The 27,772-nt window shown below is 45.0% G+C and overlaps 1 protein-coding gene across 7 annotated transcripts in view; it reads left to right on the top strand.

Annotated features, from left to right (window-relative positions):
* numb (NUMB endocytic adaptor protein) overlaps positions 1-27,772 on the top strand; it is a 253,334-nt gene that overhangs the window by 104,710 nt on the left and 120,852 nt on the right. For all 7 annotated transcript variants that reach the window (XM_086003789.1, XM_086003790.1, XM_086003786.1 and 4 more), the window contains exon 2: positions 21,418-21,560. In XM_086003789.1, the coding sequence (XP_085859915.1) occupies positions 21,435-21,560 (126 nt within the window). In that variant the 5' untranslated portion in view covers positions 21,418-21,434. The remainder of the gene's footprint in view (positions 1-21,417; positions 21,561-27,772) is intronic.

Genomic DNA, 27,772 nt, shown 5'->3' with positions numbered 1-27,772 from the left:
TCTATGCAGACGACCTGGTTCTGCTGTCACCAACTAAGGAGGGTCTACAGCAGAACCTGGATCTGCTGGAGTCATACTGCCAGACTTGGGCCATGACAATAAATCCCCAAAAAACCAAAGTCCTTGTGTTCCAGCAAAGATCCAGACATCAGGGACCCAAAATAAATTTCACTAGGAACAACCAAAATTGAACAAACCACTAACTACACATACTTGGGCTTAAAAATCAGTTCTACGGGAAATTTCAAACTGGCTGTGAATGAACTGAAAGAGAAAGCAAGAAGGGCTTTCTATGCCATTAAAAAATCAATCCAAATAGAAATCCCAATTAGCATTTGGCTCAAAATTTTCAAATCAGTAATTGAACCAATGGCACTCTATGGCAGAGAGGTGTGGGGACCGCTAACACAACAAGAATTTGCAAAATGGGACAAACACCCAATTGAGATCCTACATGCAGAATTCTGTAAAAGTATCCTCCGGACTCAAAGGAAAACGGTAAACAATGCATGCAGGGCAGAACTAGGCCAATATCCATTAATAATCACTATCCAAAAAAGAGCCACCAAATTTTGGAAACACCTAGAAATGAGCAACCCCCAATGCTATCACTACGAAGCCCTGAAATGCCAAGAGAGGACCATAAAGAAGAATACCCTCAGTCAACTAGTCCTGGGACTCTGAAGTAACTAATAACATTACTAACAATAACCAGCCCCAGGACAGTGACAGGGTAACACAAAGAATTCGACCCAACACAATCGTCGCTAAGCAAAAGGAAAAATATCTGTCATATTGGGCAGAAGCAACAAAAACCCAAAGCAAACTCAATTGCTACTTGGCCCTAAACAGACAATACAACATGGCTGATTACCTGACCATGGTAAAGGATAGCAAACTGAGAAAAACTTTGACAATGTACAGACTTAGTGAACATAACTGGCGATCGAAAAAGGTAGACACAGACAGACCCGGCTACCAAGAGAGGACAGGATATGCTCTCACTGCAGTCAGGGAGTGGTGGAGACAGAGATGCACTTCCTCACAGCTTGTAGAAAATATCAGGGCATAAGGGAGAATTTCTACCCAAAATTCACAAAAATATGCCCGGAATTCAGAAATTTGAATGACGACCAAAAACTCCCATACCTACTAGGGGAAGAGAGAAATTGCATAACACTAGCGGCACACTATGTTACAGCTTGCCATAAACAGAGGGACAACCAGTAAATATAAGAAAAGAGTATATATAAATTATATGAAAGTATATATTTATACACTCAGGGATATATCTGTTTATACACTGTATGGATAGATCTGTATTTTTGTGAACAAACATGAATGTTTTCCGATGCTTTGGCAACATAAAATGTAACTTGTCATGCTAATAAAGCGAATTGAATTGAATTGAATTATTGCTTTTGAATCAGCAGAGTGATGGTAGGAATCAGCAATGGTGCCATCAGGCTGTGCTCAAGTTGACTTGTGGGCCTCTTGAAAAATGTGACTCCATGAACAGGCGATGTAAGATCATGCAGGGTGCTGTAGCTGTTTGAGGATGAATTTGACAAATCCACAGCATTGACTATACATAATTTGAGCTGCAAGGTTGGTTTAGTGAAGCACATTTCATTCAATGAGAACAGGTGAGGGTGACTTCATTGCAAGTGACATCACTAGCGGAACCGTAGATTTTTAGTGTGCGCTGAGAATGACTGAGTGGCCCGGCTCATGCGCAGGATGACATCATGGGTCAACCAAAAATCGGAAGTAGCCACACTGTCACTAATCAGTCTGTGAAACTAAACACTCTGGGTGAGAGCTGTGGTGACTGAGGGGGCATTGTGTAGGTCACGGATTGTTGACCAGTTTATTGGGTATGAAGTGAATAGTGACAGTGTCCGATGTCACTTGTCGCACACTTGCCGGGTATTTCGAGAAATCAAATCATTGCCGTTCATGTTTGAGTTCCTGACTTTTCTCTTCCCCACCCCCCCAGCCGCAAGCTCCTGACCTGTTCTCTTCCCCCCCACCCCCCAGCTCTTGACCTGTTCTTTCTTCCCCCCCCCCCAAGCTCCTGACCTGTTCTCTTCCCCACCCCCCCCCCCAGCTCCTGACCTGTTCTCTTCCCTGCCCCCCAGCTCCTGACCGTTCTCTTCCCTGCCCCCCAGCTCCTGACCTGTTCTCTTCCCCCTCCACCCCCCAGCTCCTGACCTGTTCTCTTGCTCCCCGCCCCCCAGCTCCTGACCTGTTCTCTTCCCCCCCCCCGCCCCCCAGCTCCTGACCTGTTCTCTTCCCCCCCGCCCCCCAGTTCCTGACCTGTTCTCTTCCCCCCCCCCCCCGCCAGCACCTGACCTGTTCTCTCCGCCCCCCCACCCCCCCAGCTCCTGACCTGTTCTCTCCCCCCCCCCCCCAGCTCCTGACCTGTTCTCTTCCCCCCCACCCCCCAGCTCCTGACCTGTTCTCTTCCCCCACCCCCAGCTCCTGATCTGTTCTCTTCTCTCTCCCCCCCCCCCCCCACAGCTACTGACCGTTTCTCCCTTCTCTTCCCCCCCCCCCCCCCCCAAAAGCTCCTGACCTTTTATTTCCCACGAGTTCCTGTCTTTTTTTTCACCCACCTCTGATCCCTGTCCTCTCCCCGCTCTGATCGCCTGATCTTATCCATGCAAAATCGACTGGCAACAGGGAGGAAAAGTGTTTCAGGCCGCAGCCCTGCAGCTAGGTGCATGCGCTGCTGCAACATCGGGTGCGCGTGCGCAGCTCCTGTGGAGGGGCAAGATGGTGTTTAGGCTCGGCCTAGAGGGCTAGGTTCCGTCCTCATACAGGTGCGCATGCGCAGAATGACTCAAATTTGTTGGTACAATAATCACTGAGAATAGAATGGTCTGTGATTAGGTGGCGTACAGGAGATGATTAAATGACAGAAGTGATAATGGTACACAAACAGCGCACAATTCATTAGCAACATGTCATTTAGGAAGCCGTCATGCATCGTGGTGTTTCCAAACTCTCTCGATCCCTTCGAAGAAGGCCTTTTTAGAATCAAGACAGAGACATCAAAAAATCAGCCAGACATAAGTTGACTTCAAGGGGAGAGCGTCTACCCTGGTCAGGAAGAGTTTGTGCTTTTTATGTTAAGTTAAGGGCCCACTGAAGCGGGCTAGCACACGTGTGTTTATTTTTGTAAAGCTACATAAACAGAAGTTTTAATGATTATACCAAGTGACTCTTGGCATATTCAGTGTTCTGTACGTTTTGCTTACTTTGGAATAAAGTAGCTTGAGAAGTCATCACATAGAATCATACAATAATACAGCACAGAAGGAGGCCATTTGGCCCATTGTGCCTGTGCTGGCTCTTGGGGAAAGTTATCCAATTAATCCCACTCCCCTGCTCTTTCCCCATAGTCATGCAGATTTTTTCCCTTCAAATATTTATCCAATTCCCTTTTGAAGGTTGCTATTGAATTTGCTTGCACCACCCTTTCAGGCAGTGCATTCTTGATCATAAACAATTTGCTGTGTAAATTTTTTTTTCACGTCACCTCTGGTTCTTTTGCTAATTATCTTTAAATCTGTGTCCTCTGGTTACCAACTCTTCTGCAACTGGAAACAGTTTCGCCTTATTTACTCTATCAAAACTGTTGATGATTTTGAACACCTCTATCAAATCTCCTCTAAACCTTCTCTGCTCTAAGGAGAACAACCCCCAGCTTCTCAAGTCTCTCCAGGTAACTGAATTCACTCATCCCTCCACCTTTGATGCCCTTGTCCCCATTAAAACCATTACCCTCACCCTGGTTGATCTCCCTGGTATGGCCCTCATTTTTCCGCTCCCTTAAATCCAAGGGACGCAGACTTGAATGTTTATGGCGGACAAGTGGGTTAGTCATTCGTCGCCAGATTTGACACTGTTGGGTCCTGCTCTCCTCTGCCACAACTGCTTATCCTGGAATGCAAAGATAACCCCCGGCTTCTCTTCTCCACTACAAATCGTCTTCTTAAAACACTCTCCCCTGCCTCCTCCACCCTCGCCTCAAACAACAAGTGCGAGGAGCTCATGGACATCTAAGATTGAGACCATACATTCAGCTGCATCTGCCCTTTCCCTTCCTGCCCGGAGACCACCGGGCCAAACTTCCCCTAAGGTTCCCCGCTGCCCTAGCTCTGACCTTGCATTTTCTCTAGTTTCTCTATTTCCCTTCATGCCCTTGCTAACTTCCGCCCCATCTCGAGCCTCCCTTTTCTCTCGAGTCCTTGAACGTGTTGCCGCTTCCCAAATCCGTGCCGATCTTTCCCGGACCTCCACGTTTGAATCCCTCCAATTGGGTTTCGCCCTGCCATTGTACTGAAACGGCCCTAATCACCTGCAATGGCTTCTCTTTCCGCTTCTGCACAATTACCTCTGAAATCCCCCAAGGATCTGTCCTTGGCCCCTTCTGTTTCTACATGCTGCCCCTTGACAACAACATCCAAAAACAAAACGTCCAGTTCCATCGTGTACACTGACACCCAGCTCTACCTCACCACCACTTCTCTCGACCCCTTCACTGTTCAGTTCTTCATGATTTGTACAGTGCTAATATGAAATGTATCTTTCTGCTTTTATTGTATTCAACTTTAAGGTTTATGATTTTTTTAACTGAATTAAGATCACAAATTCGGTTTAAATCAATGTGCTGCTTTAGATCAAGAATAAAACATTTGCAATCAAACTTTCCATTTATTCAACAAAACATTGGAAGGAACAAATAAACAACATTTTAAGCAAATTATCACATAACAGTGACTTCATAAAGTAGAATACTAAATGGAGTTGATCATTAACCACACCCTCAGTGTTGCCTGTCCCATGGAACTTTGTTCATCTGTATGAAGCTTCATGTTGATGCTGTCCATTGGTATGGAGGGTTGAAGGAATGTTCCCTGCACTAAGCAGAGAAAGAGGCTGTATGAGTTAGCCTAGATCTGTAGTGTGCTGACTTTGGTGGTTCACAGTTTTAAGGAGTTGACCATAAATTTCAAAATGATCTTTGTGGAGTTAATTGTTGAGTTTAATCAGATTGTAGCATTCAGAACTAATGATTTGCTGTGGAAATTTGAATTGTCGTATTGTAATATCATAGTCACTTTATGAACTCTTCTGGTCTCAAAGGAGTGAACATAAGAAATAGGAGCAGGAGTAGGCCATTTGGCCCTCCAAGCCTGCTCCGCCATTCAAAAAGATCATGGCTGATCTTCTACTTTATCTCCACTTTCCTGCACTATCCCCATAGCCCCTGATTCCCTTACTATTCAAAAATCTATCGATCTTGAATATACTCAACGACTGAGCTTCCACAGCACTCTGGGATAGAGAATGCTAAAGATTTACCACCTTCTGAGTGAAGAAATTTCTCCTCATCTCCGTCCTAAATGGCCGACCCCTTATTCTGAGACTATGACCCCTGGTTCTAGACACTCCAGCCAGGGGAAACATCCTCCCTGCATCTACCCTGTCAAGTCCTGTAAGAATTTTGTATGATTCAATGAGATCACCTCTCATTTTTCTAAACTCTACAGAATATAAACCCAGTCTACTCAATCTTTCGTCACAGGACAATCCCCCCATCCCAGGAACCAGTCTGGTGAAGCTTCGTTGCACTCCCTCAATGGCAAGTATATCCTTCCTTGGGTAAGGAGACCAAAACTGTACACAATACTCCAGGTGTGGTCTCACCTGGCCCCTATATAATTGCAGTAAGATGTCTTTACTCTTATACGCAAATCCTCTTGTAATAAAGGACAACATACCATTTGCTTTCCTAATTGCTTACTGTAGCTGCATGTTAACTTTCAGTGATTAGTGTACAAGGACACCCAGGATCCTCTGAACACCAACATTTCCCAGTCTCTCACCATTTAAAAAATACTCTGCTTTTCTATTTTTCCTACCAAAGTGGATAACTTCACATTTCTCCACATTATATTTCATATGCCATGGTCTTGCCCACTGGGAATGGTAATGTCACTGGGTCAGTAACCCAGAGGCCTGGACTTAATGATCCAAAGATGTGAGTTCAAATCCCACCACAGCAGCTGGGTAATTTAAATTCAGTTAATTAAATAAATCTGGAATAAAAAGCTAATTTCAGTAATGGTAACCATGATCCTATTGGATTGTCGTAAAAACCCATCTGGTTCACTAATGTCCTTTTAGGGAAGGAAATCTGCCATCCTTACCCGGTCTGGCCTATATGTGACTCCAGACCCACAACAATGTGGTTGACTCTTAACTGCCCTCTGAAATGGCCTAGCAAACATAGAAGATAGGAGCAGGAGTAGGCCCTTCGAGCCTGCTCCGCCATTCAATGAGATCATGGCTGATCATCCAATTTCAGTACCCTGTTCCAGCCTTCTCCCCATACCCCTTGATCCCTTTAGCCTTAAGAAATATATCTAACTCCTCCTTGAATATACTTAATGAATTGGCCTCCACGGCCTTCTGTGGTAGAGAATTCCACAGGTTCATCACTCTCTGGGTGAAGAAATTCCTCCTCATCTCTGTCCTAAATGGCTTACCCCTTATCCTTAGACTATGACCCCTGGTTCTGGACTCCCCAGCCATCAGAAACGTCCTTCCTGCATCTAGTCTGTCCAGACCTGACAGAATTTTATAGGTTTCGATGAGATCCCCTCTCAATCTTCTAAACTCCAGTGAGTATAAGCCCAATCGACACAATCTCTCCTCATACGTCATTCCTGCCATCCCAGGTATCAGCCTGGTGAATCTTCGCTGCACTCCCTCCATGGCAAGAACGTCCTTCCTCAGGTAAGGTGACCAAAACTGCACACAATACTCAAGATGTGGTCTCACCAAGGCCCTGTACAACTGCAGCAAGACATCCTTGTTCCTGTACTCAAACCCTCTTGCTACGAAGGCCAACATGGAATTACTGGGCCAACATTTTACATGTCAATAAAATGAAAAATTTAACAATTGCACGATTTGCCCCCTCGCATCTGCGACTGAGGGTCCAAGGAGGTGCATTGCGCAAGAGGTCATCGTCGTACGTATCCTCACACTGTCCCCTTTCGGGAACTGTATGAAGTGGTGGAAGGATTTCTGGCCACGTTAATGCTCCTTCTGTGACCATAACCATCTTCATACCAGTCATTAGGGTGGTTAGTCCTATGGCGTGAGGGTTTTACGGGCTCCCACAACTCATCTGAGGGGGGGAGGGGGGGGGGGGCCACCCGCGGACGCAAGTATCCCGCTGGATGTCCACCCAGAATTTATAGTTGGAGCTCCGACTCCACTTGCCGGGACTGTCTGGAGCGGGGTTCGAAACCCTACTCCTTCTGGCCCAGCGGCGGGGATGCTTACCGCTACGCAAAAGGCCCACTCTGCGCAAAAGGTGACACCCATACATTTCCTGTGCCTTTTCCCTCTCTGTGACTGGGGCCCTATGCTGCCACTTGAAAGACCAAGCTATCATCTGTCCTTTTTGCGGCGCCTTGGACTTCTCATTACCAATGATGAGCAGGCGCTGTGCCTCCACCTCATTGAGGAGATTGCTGAGGTCATCATCAGTTCAATTGTGAGTTCTTTTAATGCCGTGAATTGTGCTCATTCCAGCCATTTCACGTTGCTAATCGGAGTGGGCCTTTGGCGTAGCGGTAGGATCCCCGCCGCTGGGCCAGACGGGGTAGGGTTTCGAACCCCGCTCCAGACAGTCCCGGCAAGTGGAGTCGGAGCTCCGGCTCTAAATTCTGGGTTGACATCCAGTGGGATATTTGGGTCCGTGGGTGTGGGTGGCCCCCCCTCCTCGTATAGCTTGTGGGAGCCTGTAAAACCCTCCCGCCATAGGACTAACCACCCTAATGGCTGGTAGAAAGATGGTTACGGTCACGGAAGGAGCGTTAATCACGGCCATAAATCCTTCCACCACTTCATACAGTTCCCCAAAGGGAACAGTGTGAAGACACGTATGACGACGACGTTGCTAAATAAATAAATGGAATGAAAAAAATTCTTTCAGGGCTTTTAAAAGTCTTTAAATTGCTTTAATTCTGTTTAAAACTACTTCAGATTCTTCAAAATATGTAAACGTTTTTAAAAGTTTATAAAAGTTACCAAAAGCTTCATAAAAATACCAAAAACCTCATAAAAATACCAAAAACCTATTTGAAATGCTGCTCTCCATGTAAAAATGCTTTGCAGCTTGTGAGAAACATTGGGGGCGTGTCCTATTAAACTGAGACCTTAAGGGGCGTGTCTCAGTTGCACAGCGCGCTCCAGGCTTCGCGCTGGCTGCACTCCTGGGCGGCGCGACGTCAGACGCTGCCCGGGATTCTTCTCTTTCAAACAGGAATTCCAGGCGTCCCTGGAGGTGAACGGCAGGCGCGTCGGGTAAGTGCAGATCGGGGGCTTGCACACGCGGCAAGCCTCCGATCCGAATTTCTGCCCCATTGAGTATGGAGTACATAGTACATGCCTGTGCAATGCTCTCCACCCTAATTATAATGGAATCCGAATTCTGACAACGGGGTTAAAAGGTCAGTTGAGCTGACAACTACAGTGAACTTCGATTTTAGTTGAAATGGTTGAGGGTTAGGGTTTGCAAGAGATTGTTTCAAAAGTAGGTTGTGCACGTATGTACTTCTAAAATTGGTGCTGTGTTCTGGTTGAATGCATGAGGACCACTCACAATGGTGTGTGGAATAATTCTTTTGTCTAGATATTCTGTTCACCCTAATGTGGCTGCAGTAGTCAGTGCTAGTTGGATTGACGGCATAGTTTCAGCGAGGATAATTTTGTCAGGTAGGAGTACAAATGAAGAATTGCATCATAACTTGTTTTGAAGCAAGTTATGGGCTGTCATAGACCGAAGGGAACACTGTTTTCAATTAACAATCCAGTTATGTGAAAAGTGACTTAAGTTTTTGATAAAAGCTGGGGATTTTTTTTTAATGGATATTGGCTAAGAAACTAATTCTATTTTCTTTTAAAGCATTTGATGCTATTTATGTAGCTGGATTGATAAAACTCAGTGGGGAAAAAATATTTTGCGCCTTCCGTTAGCGCCTTAAGAGGGCGCTAATGGGACGCAAAGCAACCAGGGCGCGGCGATGTCTGCGCTGCTCGCAAAATTGATCAGACATTTTGTGGTGGCGCTAAACAATACCGCCCCGATCTCCTGCGCCTGCAGATCTTGACGTCATTCGAGCGTGCAACGCCCTTGTGACACCCCGGACCGGATATTAAGTGGTGCCCCCCTCCTTTCCGCCTGGCGCAAGCAATGACCGGTAGACTGGAACGTTTCCCAGTTGGGGTGGGGCGCTATATGAAGGCAGCCTCTTCCTGGCTTTTTCTGTGCTAGACATTTTTGCACCACTCATTCTGAGAGGAGAGACTTCTGCATAGAGTCAACACTGTGTGAAGTAGTTTTGGCGACTGAGCATCACTTTGCAGGAACTTTTGTTTTTGACCTTCATTACTTTGATTGCCAAGAGACTTTGGGGGCTGCACTGATTCAGGGCGTCGTCCTGTGCCTGCAGATTCGGAGGCCACAGAGACGCAGAGAGAGAGAGTGGCAATCATGGCCAGACGGAGGAGGGCCAACAGGCCTCTGTACAGGAGACCTTGCCCTCCCAGGGTATTTTGCCAACAATTCTCCTACATTAATTTGTCTGAGGAGCAGTGTTTGCGCAGGCTGCGCTTCAGCAAGGAGGTGGTCACTGAGCTCTGCCACCTGCTGCAGCCAGATCTGCAGCCTTTACTGAGGACCAGGACGTCTGTCGGTGGCAGTGAAGATCACAGTGGCTCCGAACCTTTATGCCACCAGCTCCTTTCAAGCAGCTACTGGGGACATCGCCAATATCTCCCAGTTCATGGTCCATTGCTGCACCCGTCAGGTCACAAATGTCCTCTATAAAAGGAGACGCCAGTACATCTCTTTCCTGATGACCCGGGCCAAACAATATGAACACGCATTGGGCTTTGCGAGGATAGCGGGCTTCCCCATGGTGCAGGGCGCCATTGACTGCACGCATGTGGCATTGCGTGCACCACATGAGAATGCAGAGGATTTCCGCAACCACAAGGGATTCCACTCCTTAAACGTCCAGTTGGTCTGTGACCACAGACAGCTGATACTCGCTGTCAATGCCCGTTATCCTGGCAGCAGCCACGATGCATTCATCCTGCGCCAGACTGCTGTGGCAGAACTTTTTCAGGCACCGCATCACCCAAGTGGTTGGCTCCTAGGGGACAAGGGTTATCCACTGTGCACCTGGCTGATGACACCGCTCTGTAACCCCAACACCCCTGCTGAGCTGCGGTACAACGAGAGCTATCTCGCCACCAGGAACATCATTGAGCAGACGATCGGCGTGCTCAAGCAATGGTTCCGCTGTCTGGACCACTCAGGAGGAGCCCTGCAGTACTCGTCTGAGCGAGTCTCCCTCTTCATAGTTATGTGTTGCATGCTGCATAACCTGGCAATCCTCAGGACCCAGCCAATGCCACCAGGCCTTGGAGCACCACCAGAGGAGGAGGATGATCATCAGCAGCACCAAGGCGGGAGGGAGGCCCACAATGTTGAAACTGCAAGGGCCGTCCGTCAACGGCTGATAGCAAGCCACTTCTAGGCCCCTGCTGAGGATATGGCTTCTGCCATTGAGAACATGAATAAAACCAACCCGCAACCTCTAAGCCGGCCAAGGCAACAATGATTCCAAAGACCAAACATGTACATTTTGAATACAAAAACTTATTTATTTTACAAACTGTGTGTGTGTGTCATTTCTCCTTGACAAACTAATAGAAAGAAACACAAAAAAACAGTCATTAACAAAACTGGTTCTCACAACCTGGAGATAATGTCCAAAACACTAAACAAAAGTTTGAACACGAACCTCGGCCTTTAATAAAAAATTGACCAACATTTTGTCGCACCTCCTACTTTTTGCCCTTCGAGGGTGATCTCCTTCCCTTGCGCACTTCCACCCCCCCCCCTTCCCACCCTACTGCTCCTCTGTAATGGGGCCCCAGTGGCTGCAGCAAGGCTGCTGAATGTCAGAACCTGAGACTGCAGATGCCCTTGAAGGACAGCCTTGACCAGCTCTAGGCCTGGAGGGCCCGGCTGCAGACTGCACCAACTTTGCATGGGCAGCAGCAGTCTGGGCTACAGGTGGTGGCAAGTGCAATGGGGAAATGACGGTGGTGGCAGCAGGAATGCTGTCATCTTGAGAGAGGACAGCAACTCCCTGCTCGACCGACACACTGGCACTCCCACAGGGCAGCACATCAGCATCCGGAGCAATCTGCTGGAGCACAGATTGTTGGCCTGCTGCGGCGCGGTGAGAGCCCCGGGGAAATGTGACCGAACCAGCGACGATGGCAGCAGTCAGTGCTTGCGTGGCCTCAATCTGAGTCTGCATGAGAGCACTCTGAGATGGAGTCATGGCAGCCAGTGACTGAATTGCAGCACTAAACTTTAGCGTGACATCCGCATGTGCTACAGCGAAGTGCTCCACACTCCTTGCCAGTGATTCAGCGCATTCGGGCACCCTTTCCACTGCACCCATGAGCTCAGCGTGCATGTCCTGAGTGTTCATTTCAGCGATGAGCCACTCCTCCTCTGCATCCAGTGCAGCATAACTCGCTGGCCTACTCTCCCTCCGGGGAAAAGGCCCCCCAAGCTTCCCTACCCTCATCGCGTTGTTGCAGCCCGCTGGGTCCTGGAGCTTCACCCTCATCAGACCCCCCCCCCGCTCCCCTCCAGGGAAGGCGTGTTCCCAGTGTGGGCATGGGTTGCCTCAGGAGAGCGTGACGCTGATGCTCCGGCTTCCTCTTCCTCCTCGCCTGCAGCTTCACTCCCACTGGTAGCTTGAGGGCCCGTCTCCTCAGCTGGTGAATCACCATCTGAAAGCAGGGAGGTACAAGAGTGGCTTTAGCGTGAGGACAGGGGGGCAGTAAGGGAGGAATGAGTGCAGCGATTTAGTAAGTTGGATTGAAAGTGTCAAAGGCTGGTGTTGAGGGACAAGTGAAAGGAGAGAGGACAAAAAGATGACCTTACCATTGCTGTCCCGAACAGGGTTGGCCTCTCCAGGGGCGACGGGACCGATCACCTGGCTTGCCACAATCCCGTGGACGCGCGCCTCAAGATCGCTGAGGGGTTGCAGCTGAGGCTGCCCTCCACCCGTCTGTTGCTGCTGTCTCCTATTATGAGATAGCTTGGCCTGCAAGAAAAAGGACGGCGTCCGAGTAAATATACAGCCATGGTCTTGCCTGATGTGCCTCCCATAGGTGAATAGCCCTTACTGTATGCAAAGTGTGGAATGTGTGTGTGTTTCATGAGAGGGCTGTAGGTGTTGGATGAGTGTTGGGCATTGGGGTTTTAAGACCCTTTGGCCATAAAGTGAGGTTGGGATGGAGAGGTATTGAAAAAAAGCCACTCACCCTGACAACCCGAGTGAGATCGTTGAACTTTTTTCGACATTGCGTATGGGGCCTGGGCACCATGGTATGGCTGAAGAGCAAGATCGACCCTCCACTTTAAGAACTGTCCGGTGCCAGTGTGTCTCTGTTCTATCGCTAACTGACATCACCTGCACTGCGCCCGCGCTCTGAGTTAGCGCCTCGCTCCTCGGCCTTTGCGCCTTAAGACAGGTGTGTAGCACCTGATTTAGCGCTCCAATCACTTCCAGGGGTGATAAAAGCCAAGTTTGCAGTTGGAGGCGATAATTAGCGCCGGGCGCTAAACTTTGCGCACGGCCGATAATCGCGCCCCAAACGGGGCGATACTGAATTTTTTCCCCCAGTTTGGCTCACACTGGTTCATTTTTTGGGGGTATTTTTATCAAGAAGCACCTACCTTTGAAGGTTTCTGCTTTTAATTTCAGTGATTTAAGCTCATGTAGAATTACTGAACTTTAGGCACTCCATAAAAAGTCATGTGGTTTTGAGGATTCATAAAACAATACTCTGGATTAAATTTTATTGCTGTTGAATATTATATAAATCAATTGCATATTTCTAAAATCTGGAGTAATAACAGCAATCATTAATCCTCTTGACCATCAAGGGTACGTAGTGCATGCAGTAGATGACCACGCCGATAGCTGCTGATTTAAAAAAAAAAAAAAAAAATCCCCGCATAAATTCAACCAACATGTAAATAAATTTCCAGATAATATATAAGGCTATAATCTAATCAAGGTGTTCAGATTGTTCTTAAACTGCTCAAGAATGGCTATTTTCAACCCCTTCCTTGCCCTGGTATTCCTTGACTCTCGAACGGCAGTGACGTGCACACGTTTGATTTGTTAGAATGGTTACAGCACAGCAGAAGGCCATTCGGCCCGTCAAGCCCGTGCCGGCTCTCTGCAAGAGCACTGCAGCTAGTTCCCTTTCCCCGTAGCCCTGCAAAATTTTTTCCTTTAGGTACTTGCCGAACTCCCTTTTGAAAGCCTGTTGCTGCTGAGTTGTTGATCTCTGCTGTGCTGCTGTAGGTAGGTTGTAAGCAGTAGTTTCCCACAGACCAGAAGCTAAAATTTATCCAGCCTGCTGTTGTGTAGTTAGCTTAGAGTGACTTTGTGGTCTGATAGGTACTTGCCCAGATGCTCTCTTGGCTGCAGGCAGTTGGGAACTTGGTAGAAGATAACTGGTTCACTGTCCAAGGTGCCCTCCTTCAAATGAAACTCTAAGATAAGGCCCCACCCCATATGCCTGCTGCAGTGATTCATATGGGTGTTTTAAGATGGCACAGCACTGAAGAAGATTAAAGTTCTCTTGTCATAACTAACATTCCCCTCAATACCGCCAAACAATTAGCAGGCCTTTCACCTTGTTCCTGGTTCTGGGATGTCGCTGGCACAGAATGACTATCTCATTTGCCTACATAAATGCAATGCCTACACAACAGTCACTGCACTTTCTGAAGTGTTGTGACTGCTGTATGTAGGCATTGTGTGAAGATTCATTATGCTATATAACGTTGTTTTCTTGTAATTTCCTCCACATCGTCATCCTTCCTGTGCTATCTTCATCTTGCCACACAGCCAAGTTTATCTCTTGAGCATTTCTGTTAATTTTGCTTCTTGTACAGTAATTCAAGATCAAAATAAAGTTGGGGGAAGGGTACTTGTTCAGCATTCGCTCTCTTCCCTACCCCTGAAAGCCTCCATTTGATAGAAATCTGTATCCCAGCTACAGTGTGATTCCCTGGGGTTGGATGGCTCGTGGGCGTTACTGTGGTCATGCCCCTAACTGTTTCCTAGGGAGCTGATATAGGATAAGTGAAGTTGTACTGAAGCAGCCAGCAGACTGGGAGACCTGGCTTAAAGATTCCCATGGTGGATCCCCACGGAGAAGTCGGTTATTTAAAAAGGGAGAAAGGGATTGGTCGTAATTACTCGGTCTATCAGCCTAACCTAAGCGGTGGGCAAATTATTAGAAAAAATTCTAAGGGACAGTATTAATTGTCATTTAGCAAGGCATGGATTAATCGAGGACAGTCAACAAGGATTTGTTGAGGGAAGGTCGTGTCTGACTAACTTGATTGCATTTTTTGAGGAGGTAACAAGGAGGGTTGATGAGGGTAGTGCGTTTGTAGTTTACATGGATTTTAGCAAGGATTTTGACAAGGTCCCACATGGTGGACTGGTCAGAAAAGTAAAAGCCTGTGGGATCCAAAGGAAAGTGACAAGTTGGATCGAAAATTGGCTCAGTGGCAAGAAGCAAAGGGTAATGGTCGACGGGTGTTTTTGTGACTGGAAGGCTGTTCCAGTGGGGTTCCACAGGGCTCAGTACTAGTTCCTTTGCTTTTTGTGGCATATATCAATGACTTAGACTTCAAAGTAGGGGGCATGATTAGGAAATTTGCAGATGATACAAAAATTGCCCGTGTGGTTGATGGTGAGGAAGAAAGCTGTCGACTCCAGGAAAATATCAATAGACTGGTCAGGTGGGCAGATAAGGAGCAAATGGAATTCAATCTGGAGAAGTGTGAGGTAATGCATTTGGGGCAAGGCAAGGGAATACACAGTAAATGGTAGGACACTGAGAAGTGTAGAGGAACAGAGGGACCTTGCAGTGCATGTCCACAGATCCCTGAAGGTAGCAGGACAGGTAGATAAGGTGGTTTAGAAGGCAGACAGGATACTTTCCTTTATTAGCTGAGGCATAGAATATAAGAGCAGGGACGTTATGCTTGAACTGTATAAAACTCTAGTTAGGCCTCTGCAGACAGTACTGGTCACATTACAGGAAAGATGTGGTTGCACTACAGAGGGTACAGAGGAGATTTATGAGGATGTTGCCAGGACTGGAGAATTCTATCTGAGGAACGATTGGATAGGCTGGGTTTGTTTTCTTTGGAACAGAGGAGGCTGAGGGGAGATTTGATTAAGGTGCATAAAATTATGAGGGGCCTAAATAGAGTGGCTGGAAGGACCTATTTCCCTTTGCAGAGAGGTCAATAACCAGGGGGCATAGATTTAAAGTAATTGGTAGAAGGATTAGAGGGGAGTTGAGAACTTTTTTCACCCAGAGGGTGGTGGGGGTCTGGAACTCACTGCCTGAAAGGGTGGTAGAGGCAGAAACCCTCATCCCAATTAACAAGCACTTGGATTTTTTTAAATCCGTTCATGGAATGTGGAGGTCACAGGCAAGGCTGGTATGAGAAGCTGGTGGTGAGCCGTCTTTTTGACAACTGAGTGTCTTGCTCGGCTATTTGCACTTGAAGTTCCGTAACCTACAAGGCTACGGACCATGAGCTGGAAAGTGAGATTAGGTTTGATAGCTCTTTTTCGGCTTGCATGGGCGTGATGGGCCGAATGGCCTCCTTCTGTACCATAAATTTCTATGATTCTATGGACTCATTGTCGAAGTTTCTGTGCTTCAGATGAGAAATTAAGCTGAGCTCCATCTGTCTTCTTTCATAGACATAACGGCACAGAAGGAGGCCATTCGGCCCATCAAGTCCATGCCGGCTCTCTGTCGAGCAATCCAGTCAGTCCCATTCCCCCGCTCTATCCCCGTAGCCCTGCAAGTTTATTTCGCTCAAGTGCCTATCCAGTATCTCCTTGAAAACACTGAGTGTCTCCTCTTCCACCACTTCCGTCGGCAACGAATTCCAGGTCATCACCACTCGCTGTGTAAAAAAAAGTTTTTCCTCACATCCCCCCTGTATCTCTTGCCCAAAACCTTAAATCTGTGTCCCCTAGTCCTTGTACCATCAACTAGTGGGAACAACCTTTCCCCGTCTAGCCTCTCCAAACCCGTCATAATCTTGTACACTTCTATCAAATCACCCCTCCTTTGCTCTAATGAAAACAAATCCAGCTTCTCCAACCTGTCCTTGTAGCTAAGATCCCCTATGCCCGGAACCATTCTGGTAAATCCCCTCTGCACCCTCTCAAGGGCCTTTACATCCTTCCAAAAGTGTGGTGACCAGAACTGGACGCAATACTCCAATTGTGGCCTAACCAGCGCTTTATAAAGGTTCAGCATAACTTCTCTACTTTTGTACTCAATACTTCTATTTATGAAGCCCAAGATCCCATATGCTTTGTTAACCACTCTCTCAATATGTCCTGCCACCTTCAGGGACCTATGCACATTAACTCCCAGGTCCCTCTAAATCTATGCCATTAAGTGTATATTGCCTCTCCCTGTTCCTTCTGCCAAAATGCATCACCTCACATTTCTCTCTATTAAATTCCAACTGCCACTTGTCTGCCCAATCTGCTAGCCTTTCTATGTCCTGTTGCAGTCGATTGGTATCATCATCACTGTTTGTCACACCCCCAAGTTTGGTGTCATCGACAAATTTAGAAATTCTACTCTGTATTCCAATATCCAGATCATATATCAAAAAAAGCAGTGGCCCCAGCACTGACCTTTGGGGAACACCACTGTCTTCCATCCTCCAGTCTGAAAAACAGCCATTTACCACAACGTGCTGTTTTCTGTCCTTGAGCCAATTCCTTATCCAAGCTGCCACTGACTCACCTATTCCATCAGCCTCAATTTTGTTACCCAGCCTTCTATGTGGTACTTTGTCAAAAGCCTTCCGAAAATCCATGTAGACAACATCCATTGCATTCCCTTCATCAATCCTCTGTTACTTCATCAAAAAATTTAATTAGATTAGTCAAACATGATCTGCCTTTTACAAATCAGTGTTGGCTCGCCTTAATTAGCTTAAACCTCTCCAAGTGCCCGTTAACTTTTTCCTTGATTATTGTTTCTAAAACTTTACCCACCACTGATGTTAAACTGACCGGCCTGTCGTTATTAGGATTGTCCTTAAACCCTTGAACAATGATGTCACATTTGCCACTTTCCAATCCTTAGGCACCTCCCCTGCATCTAGGGAAGATTGGAAAATTATGGCAAGCCCTTCTGCTATCTCCTCCCCCAATTCCCTTGGCAACCTGGGATGCAAGCCATCTGAACCAGGCGACTTGTCCACTCTAAGCATACCCAGCTTTTCTCGTACATCCTGTCTATCAATTTTCACTCCTTCCATTGCTTCTACCTTTTCCACTTCTACCGATATTTTGTCAGCATCCACCTGCTCAGTAAACACCGATACAAAGTACTCATTGAGTATTCTAGCCTTGCCCTGCGCCTCTCCGCATATATCACCTTCTTTGTCGCTAATAGGCCCCACCCCGTCTCTTACTACCTGCTTACTGTTTACATGCTGATAGAATAATTTTGGGTTCCCTTTTATGTTAACCGCCATTCTACACTCATTCTCTCTTTGCTAGTCTTATTTTCATCTTCACATCCCCTCAACTTATTGTATTTGGTCTGGTTCTCCCTTGAAGAATTCACCTGACATGCATCATACACCCTCTTTTTGTTTCATCACCTTCTCTATCTCCCTCATCAGCCAAGGAGCCCTTGCTTTGGTTCCCTTACTCTTTTACTTTGTCTTCTTTCACTGTTCAGGTAGACTTTAAGGATCCCATGGCACTAGTTAGAGTGATGTGTATTTTAAAAATGAATCACCATTTTGAGGCTGGTATTTTCTTGGACAATATGAAATAGGGTGGGAGGAGGCTCGTGTAGAGCATAGATCTGTTGGGCTGAAAAATTATGCAAAAATAGGGCAATAATTTTGTGATAAATCCCATGTAGTGAAACAAGAACTCGAAGAGGCGAGATATTAGAATTAGTCTGTATACTTTATTAACAACTGCGTAGCAACATACAGGCCTGCATCCTGCCATTCCACCTTTGCTGACCTTGACAAGAAGCAACCCCCTGACCTTAACTAGTGGCAGCACTGGCTACAGCACCACCTGGTGGATAACCTTAATCATAACATTCCAGATTACTATAAATTTGTACAAAATGTACTTCCGTAGACTGAATTTCTGCTTTCACGAGACAACTCAATTATCTATTCTTTCACACAGACACATTGCATTGATGTTGTGATGTGTGTATAGTCCTTTTTAAAAAGTTATTTTAATGGAACCTGTACCGCTTGATCTTTGATCTCCACTTCATGCACTACTCCCAGGTGAATTGGTACCAGATGAGGTCATGCAATTGTGAATGTGGAGGTTTTATGACTTGGACATTGAAATATTTCACTGGCCCACTAATTGCCAGCCCTCCAAGTTTGTCCTGGAGTCTCCAGGAGTTAAAGATTAATCTGCCAGACAATACAGCAAGCAAGGTGGGAGAAAAATCAATAGGGGCATTAAAATAAAAGTGGGGTTTTTCCTCCTTTTTTGGAACACTTTTATTTATTAGTTATGCCTCTTCGGGGGCTTGGGGTGAGGCAGTTGGAGGCAGGAGGTCATGTAATGAAACCTCCCAGAACATGCCAGCCTTGTGATCACAATGATAATTGCAGATACCGGTTTCACATACAGAAAATTGCATGGATAGTCAATATTATTTACCTTTGTGAGTGTGTTTAATAAGGTTTCATACACTGAACGATTGCTTAATATCTGCAGTAGATTGATGCAAAACATATACAATGTGTGATAGCTTAAAAACATCGCTCGCTCTATGCTTAGGTGATAAACTTCTGAAAAACTCACTTGTACTGTGCTGTCAGTTTCCAATTAATTGAGCAGCAACAGTGCCGCTTAGCTCTTCGTTGATTTGGAACGTTCCACATACCTAACATTACAGTTGCTGCAAGATGGGGAAAATGCCAGGTAGCACAACTAATTATCTGTTTCTGAGCAGTCATGCAATATTTAATATGCTTTCCTGGAAACAGATTTTGGAAAATTACTTTGCAAACTGATTTGTTTTTTGAATGATGAGCAAGCGGCACTGGTCAAGTATAGACACTGCCTGGAATAGTAAGCCATTCAGGTGCCAGGTTTGATTTTTGGTCTTGATATCAGTCCAGAATAATTTGGGCACTGCGATTGGCAAGAAAAATCAGCCAGGGTTCATGCTCACGATAGCTTTCCAAGGATTCATGCTGAGGAGTGGCTCTCTCTGGGTGCTGAGTGAGGACTGATCAGATTCAGCTGAATTGCTTCCCAACGCTCACTGTGTGGCCTCACACATGAAGAATGCCCATTTGGCTAAATTACCAAATGACTGCCAAAAGCCGTGAAATTCCGAGAGTCACTACTTTTAAGAGAAGGGAAAAGCTAGGGGAAAAATAACGGTCATTTTATTTCACACTTGTACTGTAGGAATGTCTAGTTCCTATCCAAAAGACTGAGGTCCACTCAAGCGATCAAATAAACGAGGTTTAATGAAACTAAGAGTTTAACAGATAACTACAGGAGAACATCGAATATAGGTCTAGTCAGTTCGGAGGCTCCATGAGGACTGCTTGGGCGGTCCCGTGGCTGACGTCATGACATCATCACGTTTTTCCCGCTGGTGGGGGATCACGTGATGAACGGCGTGACGCCATCGCGTTTACCCGCGCTATTAAAGTGATCGCGCTCTGTACGTGTAAAGAGTGAAAACAAAGATACAGACTCAGACTGTAGCTAACATTATTAAAGGGAATTATATACAACTGATCAGAGTCCCTTAGTGGCTGCGCCACAGTACTGTATTTATAGGTGGTCAAGCTGGAGTTGAATGCTTCCCAACTATCAACATCCTTCCCTTATTGGTGAACTTCATTTGAGACTGAGCCATGATTTGGTGATTTTTGCAGTAAGGGGTGGTGAGGGGGGGAGTGGGCCACATAGCCAGGAGGCTTAAATGGTCAGTTGTGCTGAATGCAATTGAGAGTTTGAGGATGAATAGAAGGGATCACCGCCGTGGTCATAATCACAGAGGACAAACACGGTAGCACTCACATGTTCCAGGACCTTGGAGAGGAAAGGGAGGTTAGACATGGGGCTATAGTTGGAAAGAATGGAGTGATTAAGAGTCATTTTTTTGTGGCTGGCTATAAAATCAGTTTCAAAGGGGAAGGGATTTATCATTTGCAGCATAAACTATTTTAAACCACATCTGTATCTCAAAGTTTCTCATAGTATTGAGCCTAAGAAGGACATGCAGGATAATCTAAGGGAACAAAGCCTCATCCCATTGCATGTATAAATCATCCATTTGTTCACTTTTTTCAGCTAATACTCAACTACTCTTGCTGTTGAATTTAGTTCAGGGAAAAAGCAGTGGATATGGCACAGTGTGGTAGAGCAGTAATTTGTTGTGCCTTAGACTGGTATTTATTTATGCCTGTGGTTGTAATTTACCCCACACAGCGAGGCCAGGTCGCTTCCTCCACAGGAAGGAAGGATAATTGGAGCGAGTCAACACTTGTGCCCCTATTATTCATGCATCTCCTAAAAGACTGTCTCAGAGCAGTGTTGGCAGTGTAGCGATTGGCAGGAAACATCAGCCAGGGTTCATGCTCACGATAGCTTTCCAAGGACTCTTGCTGAGGAGTGGCTCTCTCTGGGTGCTGGGTGAGGACACATTAGATTCAGCTGGGACGTTCTTCACAACTGAATTGCTTCCCAACGCTCACTGTGGCAGCATTGGGAGCAGGTTGACTGGATGCTGTGTGAGATGCTGGAAGACACAAGCAAGGGAAGATGGGAAAAGATCCCTTTTTGGTCTTTTTGAAAAAAAATATTTGCAACCACTTCAGCACTTTGCTGAGAATGGAATATGTATGACGCCATTCAGTGTGTGTAGAGCTGTATGTGCCATGTTGGCTAGGGTTGTGCAATAAAACAATTAGTTAAATTGATTTAAATGATTAGGTAAGTAATTTGTTTTGTTTGACTAATTGGCACAGTCCTAATGGTAAGTGATTTTGATTGATGAATATAAAAATGTCGTCTTTTTCTGTTCATCGTATTGGGAAGTGGTTTGTGCTAGAGAATGAATGAATGACTGCTGTTGGGAAAAAAAATAATCCAGTACTTTCAGTGGGCCACAAGTTAAAATGCAATTTTTTTCCTTTGTTAGAAAGTGAGTGGTCAAAAATGAACAAGTTACGACAGAGCTTCAGGCGCAAGAAAGACATCTATGTTCCGGAATCGAGCCGACCGCATCAGTGGCAGACTGATGAAGAAGCAGTCCGCAGTGGCAAATGTAGCTTCCAGGTCAAGGTGAAGTGTCTCTGCACTTTTCATTTATTTACTTAAATTAAGTGATTTGTTCGTGGAAGGCTTTGTGGTTTGTTGATTAGAATTTAACAACAATTCTACTGGGGTCAGCAGAATATCCACATTAAAGAAAGAACTTATATAGTGCGTTATTGCTTCCTCAGGATGTCCTAAAGCGCTTTACATGCCGTGCAGTCACTGTTTTATGCAGCAGATAATTTGCATACAAGGTCACTCGAACAGCAAATGAATGAGTAAATAATTTGCTTTTAGTGATTATTGAAGAGAGTTTTGAGTATATTTTATGTCAACCGAACAGGCAGATGGGCCTTGGTTTACTGCCTCATTTGAAATAAAGCACTTCTACCAATGCAGAGCTCTGCCAGTACTGCACTGCAGTGTCGGCCTGCATTATATGCTGAAGGCTGTAGTGGGGATTGAACCCACCACTTACTGATTAAGGTAAGAGTGCTACCAATCGAGTCAAGTTAACACTAGATGCTTAAATTCAATTGGCAAATAGATTGAAAACTGATCAGATTGACTATCAGTGTGTGTGTGTCTGGTACCAATTAAATTATCTCCTGTTAGACTACATGCGGCACATGTAGTTTCCTTGTTGATCAGGTAACCACAGCAACCAAGCTAACCTAGACATTGCTATATTGAATTTCAGTTTTGAACCAGAAAATTCTAAGCTGACTTTTCTAAATTATATCCATATAGTTGGACAACTGTTCTGTATAGTTCTGGTATATTCCCCAAACCCCCTCAAGTGAACATACTAATCTGGCTAAAAATATTTGGAAATTGGTTGCTGTAAGCCCAGTATCATTACACGTAAGCATGGATAGAAGTACATTTTAAAGATACAGCTTTCCAGCAAGCACTGTTCTGTAGTAAATGTGTATTCAGAGACTTTCTGTTTCTTGATCTACAGAGATGTGCTATTTTAGTGAACCAGATGGGTCTGTCACAAATGCCACCCCTTTGTCTTTTGAGATGCATTAATTGCCCCAATTTATTTTTAAACCTAAATAAAAACAGAAAATGTTGGAAATACTCAACAGGTCAGGCAGCATCTGTGGAAAGAGAAACCGAGTTAATGTTTCAGGTCGATGACCTTTCATCATTGACTGGAAACATTAACTCTGTTTCTCACTCCACAGATGCTGCCTGGCCTGTTGAGTATTTCCAGCATTTTCATTTTCTATTTCAGGTTTCCAGCACCCGCAGTATTTTGCTTTTATTTTTATACTTGCGAGTTGACAGAATATGCAAATGAGCTGTTTATGCTTGTGATTTAATAGATGTGTGAAAACTATGAATTTTCCTTATGGGTCACAATGGCATAAAGTATGGTGCTGAGGGTGTTGGATAATCTATAATGCAAGCACATTATCCAGTAATATTCCTGTTTGAATTGGTGAGATATCATGGCCAAGACTTAGAAACATAGGAACAGGAGTAGGCCATTTAGCCCCTTGAGCCTGTTCCGCCATTCAATGAGAGAATGGTTGATCTGCGACCTAACTCCATATACCTGACTTTGGCCCATATCCCTTAATGTAGTTGGTTAACAAAAATCTATCAATCTCCGATTTAAAATTAACAATTGATCTAGCATCAAATGCCGTTTGCGGAAGAGAGTTCCGAACTTCTACCACCCTTTGTGTGTAGAAGTGTTTCCTAATTGCACTCCTGAAAGGTCTGGCTCTAATTTTTAGACTATGCCCCCAGTCCTAGAATCCCCAACCAGCGGAAATAGTTTCTCTGTATCTATCCTATCTGTTCCCCTTAATATCTAGAAAACTTCAATCAGATCACCCCTTAACCTTCTAAATTCCTAATTTGTGTAATCTCTCCTCGTAACTTAACCCTTGAAGTCCAGGTATCATTCTGGTAAACCTATGCTGCACTCCGTCCAAGGCCAATATATCCTTCCTAAGATGTGGTGCCCAGAACTGCTCATAGTACTCCAGGTGTGGTCTAACCAGGGTTTTGTGTAGCTGCAGCATAACTTCTACCCTCTTGTATTCTAGTCCTCTAGATATAAAGTCCAGCATTCCAGAAGTGTCTGTTTGGCATGTAGTTAATTGCTGCTGGGCACTGTTAGGTTAATGCCAGCAGGTCACTAACAATATGATGATTGGCACTGTAAATGCATTGTAGTTACATGGTGACCATGGCATCGAGTGAAATGGGTAATGTAAGCAATAACTTGTAACTAAGTGACTAGAGGAATGAGCTTCGATGGGCTTGGTGATTTATTTCTTGTTGTTGACTTTGAATTTAAAAACTCTTAAAATAAAATATAAGCTCCATCCTCAGACATCAAGGCCACAAAGCTCTACCTGAAGGCATATATCAAACCAAAACTTGAAGCTAATAGGTTATGGAAGCTACTGTGAGTGGAGTAACAGGGATTGGAGTGAGTTATGTTTTTAGTAAATGTACAGAAATAACTGGAATGACGATTTAGGTTTTAACAAACTTTTGGGGATTTAAATAAAATCTGGCAAATGCAATACTACAAATAGTTAACAACAATGTTTCACCCAGGGTTTGAAGAAGTTATGTGGAGCTTCAGGAAGGAAGGAAGTTTAGTCTTCCTGTGTACTGAACGGGACATTTTGCTGCAGTACCCAGACTCTGCGTATGTCATGTGTTGGAGGCACCATCCTTTCTCTGCCCCGGAAGACTTCTGTACTTTATCATTCAAAGATACACAGTCATGTGTTTCTAAGTATAGATAAAAAGAAAACTGTGAATGCTGGGAATCTGAAATGGGAATTGTTGGAAATGCACAGCAGATTGATGTATCTGAGCGAGATTAAGCTTACATTTTGGGTGGGACATTTAAGTCAAGTACACCTTTTGATGGTTGTCATTTTCTGCTGAAACAGGTGAAATGATTTTAAGTACAAATATTCTAATCTATGAACATGGAGGTTTGGGTGTCTCACTGCACGTTTCTTTCGTTAAGTGAAATGGCAGGCAATTTGCTCCCAGTCTTCCACAACTGCACCATGAGATGCACGAACGTAGTTGGAACCACCCACCTCATTTTCCCATGACTCCAGTTTGTTTGTTTGAGTTTGATAACCGAGTTGAATGTGGAACCATATCCTACTATTCTCTAGCACAGCTTGTTGAAGTAGAAGGCAGTGTATTCCGTACCATGGTCTATTGCAAGTTTCTGCATTGTGCTCTTTTTTACTCTTCATTTTTAAAATTTCCTTTTCCCTTCCTTTTTTGTTCTGTATCTGAGATTTGTTTTCACTTTACTGCAAGTCACTGTATATAGAAGTGCTTGATGAGTATGTTGTATTGCAGTGAATCCTACAACTGTGCTAACACTTGTACAAGTAAGCCACTGCCAGGATTGAAAAAAAAATGTCAAGCCTGATATAGTAGGACAAATTGGTACAGGGAGAGGAGAAGATGTTGGCTGCGGATGAGGGATAGTTAAAATTGTCGATGAGGGTATTGTGAATATTGGCCTTGCGCTTTTGGGCATAAAACTACAGTGACTAAACACAAGCTTTAATGACCGCTTTTAATCATTTAGCCTCCATTACGGATACTGTTTGGTTTGTCTATAGTGAGATTGTGCTTACAAAGAACTGGAGCTGATGTCATTTGTAGCGCATATTTACAACCGTTTAAATCTCCTGATGATCTACTATTATAATTGTGCTCCAGTAATAATACATCTGTGTATTTTTAGATGGCAGTTCAGGATTTCCATGTTCAAGCAGGAAACTGAAAGACTGTATTGTATTTGATGGGAGCTCTTTTTAAATAGCCTACTGTCCTTCAGAATACACAATGCAGAATTTCAAATCTCCTCCTGAAATTACCAGAAGTTTTTTTTTTTTTTTAAAGTGTTTGTTTTCCCCAGTGGCTTAGTGAGTAAAGGCACACAGATGTGTAGGTCCCAGGTTGGAACCTAACCCCATGTCTTCAGATGATGTGACTGAGAGGCAGCATGTAGATGAGGAAGAGGAGGGGGTCCAAGGATAGATCCTCGGGAGACTCCGGGGTGATGGTGTGGGAGCGGGAAGAGAAGTCAATGCTGGAGATGCTTTGTTGTAGCTAGAGCAAGGACAGTCTCAGTAATCTGTGACAGAGGAGTGACGTTGGAGGAGGATGGTGTGCTCAGCTGTCAAAGGCTGGAGGAAGGACGAGGAGGGATAGTGCACCATGGTCAGTCACAGGATATTATTTGTGACTTTTATAAGGACCGTTTCAGCGCTTTGGCAGGGGCGGACACCTGATTGGAGAGGTTCAAATATGGAGTTGCAGGAAAGGTGGGCACAGATTTGGGAGATGACAACACATTCAAGGACTTGAGAGGAAAAGGGAGGTTGTAAATGGGATTGTAGTTTACAAGGGCAGAGACACCGAGGGTGGGTATTTTGAGGGCGGGGTGGGGGGGTGGAAATTATGGCTGTTTTGAAAGGGTGGGAGACAGTACCTGAGGAGAGAGAATCACCAACGATGTTAGCTAGTATGGGGGCCAAAAGGAGAAGTTGGGTGTTGATCAGTTTAGTGGGAATAGTCAAAGGAGCAAGCATGGACAAGATGAGTTCAGAGAGAGCATGAGGGGGGACGGGAGAGAAACGCGAGCAAGATTTGGGTTCCAGACTAGGGTGGGGGGAGGTTTGGCTCAGTTGGCAAAGGTAGCTGAATGGATGGTCTCAATCTTAGTGACACAGAAATCTTTCTGTATGGTGGGAGCCTATACATTTAGAGTTTGAAAATAATAATAAATTGCACATCTAAAAATGTCCTTAACTTAGGAAATTAATATTTAGGGCCATAACCAGCTGCATACATTTCACAGCATTTGCCATGCAAGACAGTAGAGCCGTCTTGGGAGACTGAACTGGGTTAAAGTTGATACGGTGTGATCGGTCTGATTCAAATGTAATGGCATGTGTACACAGGAGAAGCAGTGTTTGTTTTGCTGCATACAGATAGGAGCAGTAAATGATGTATTGTAGTTGTTTCAGATGCTCTAGACATGTATAGTGACGGGCCTTTCTGTCATTGCTAACTTGTTCCCCCGGTTTTATGCTGTAAAACTGCTATTCTGAAACTGCCTGTGAGGGCTTGATTGTCGGAAGTTGCTTTGTATTGACTTTGCGAACTGGTAAGATTGCCCAAAGTGCTCAATCTCTGGTGTGCTGAATTTTGATGACTCTTAAGCAGATCACAACAGGGGAACATTCTGTATAAAAACTCTGATGGGAGGCATCCGAACACCAATCTCAGTGTTAAAATGTGGGAACAAGGGAGCACTGATAAAATAGTATCTGCATGTTTTCTTCATAACATGCAAAATCTTGTTAACACTTGTGTGGTTACTGAAGTATAAACATCCTATTTCTACACTTAATATCACCAGTTGCCTGATATTAACAGCATTATAAACCAAAAACACATTTGATGCTTGACTCTTAATTCTTTTTTGAAAAGTTTGTGAATTATCCAATCAACCTCTTTGTGGAAATAATTGATTGCATGGATAGTTATGGAGCTTGTTTGGTACCAACCATGCACCAGCAAAGGTGAAGCAAATTCAGTCTGTGGGAAATGTGTGGGCAAGTATTTGATAAATGGACAATTCAGACTTAGATGAGTGGCTATCAGGAAACAGTACTAATGCCAAGGATAGATTTTCACTTCAGAAAGCCCAGCCCCTCTCTGTAGTTTTACCCCATTTCTTTCACCCTCTTTTCCATGCACTGCATCCTTTTTCAGTGTGGGATATGTCAGGTTATACAAATTTCTCCAGACTGCTCCCCAACTGTTTTTGTTCGAATAGTTTTACTCCTGTCTCTTAATGTCGATTATTGAATACATTAGTAGAACCAAGGGTAATTACCCTTTGAGGTTTTCATAAGAACATAAGACGTAGGAGCAGGAGTAGGTCACTTGGCCCCTCGAGCCTGGTCCGCCATTCAATAAGATCATGACTGATCTGATCTTGGCCTCAACTCCACTTCCCTGCCCGCTCCCCATAACCCTCGACTCCCTTATCGTTCAAAAATCTGTATCTCCACTTAAATATATTCAATCACTCTGCCTCCACAGCTCTCTGGGGAAGAGAATTCCAAAGATTCACGACCCTCTGAGAGAAGAAATGCCTCCTCATTTCCGATTTAAAAGGGTGCCCCCTTATTCTGAAATTGTGCCCCCTAGTTCTA

The sequence above is a fragment of the Somniosus microcephalus genome, chromosome 12 (assembly GCF_052327205.1).
Source record: "Somniosus microcephalus isolate GS21.2 chromosome 12, FLI_Smic_1.0, whole genome shotgun sequence".
NCBI lineage: Eukaryota > Metazoa > Chordata > Chondrichthyes > Squaliformes > Somniosidae > Somniosus > Somniosus microcephalus.
This window is presented reverse-complemented; position numbering and strand designations above follow the sequence as displayed.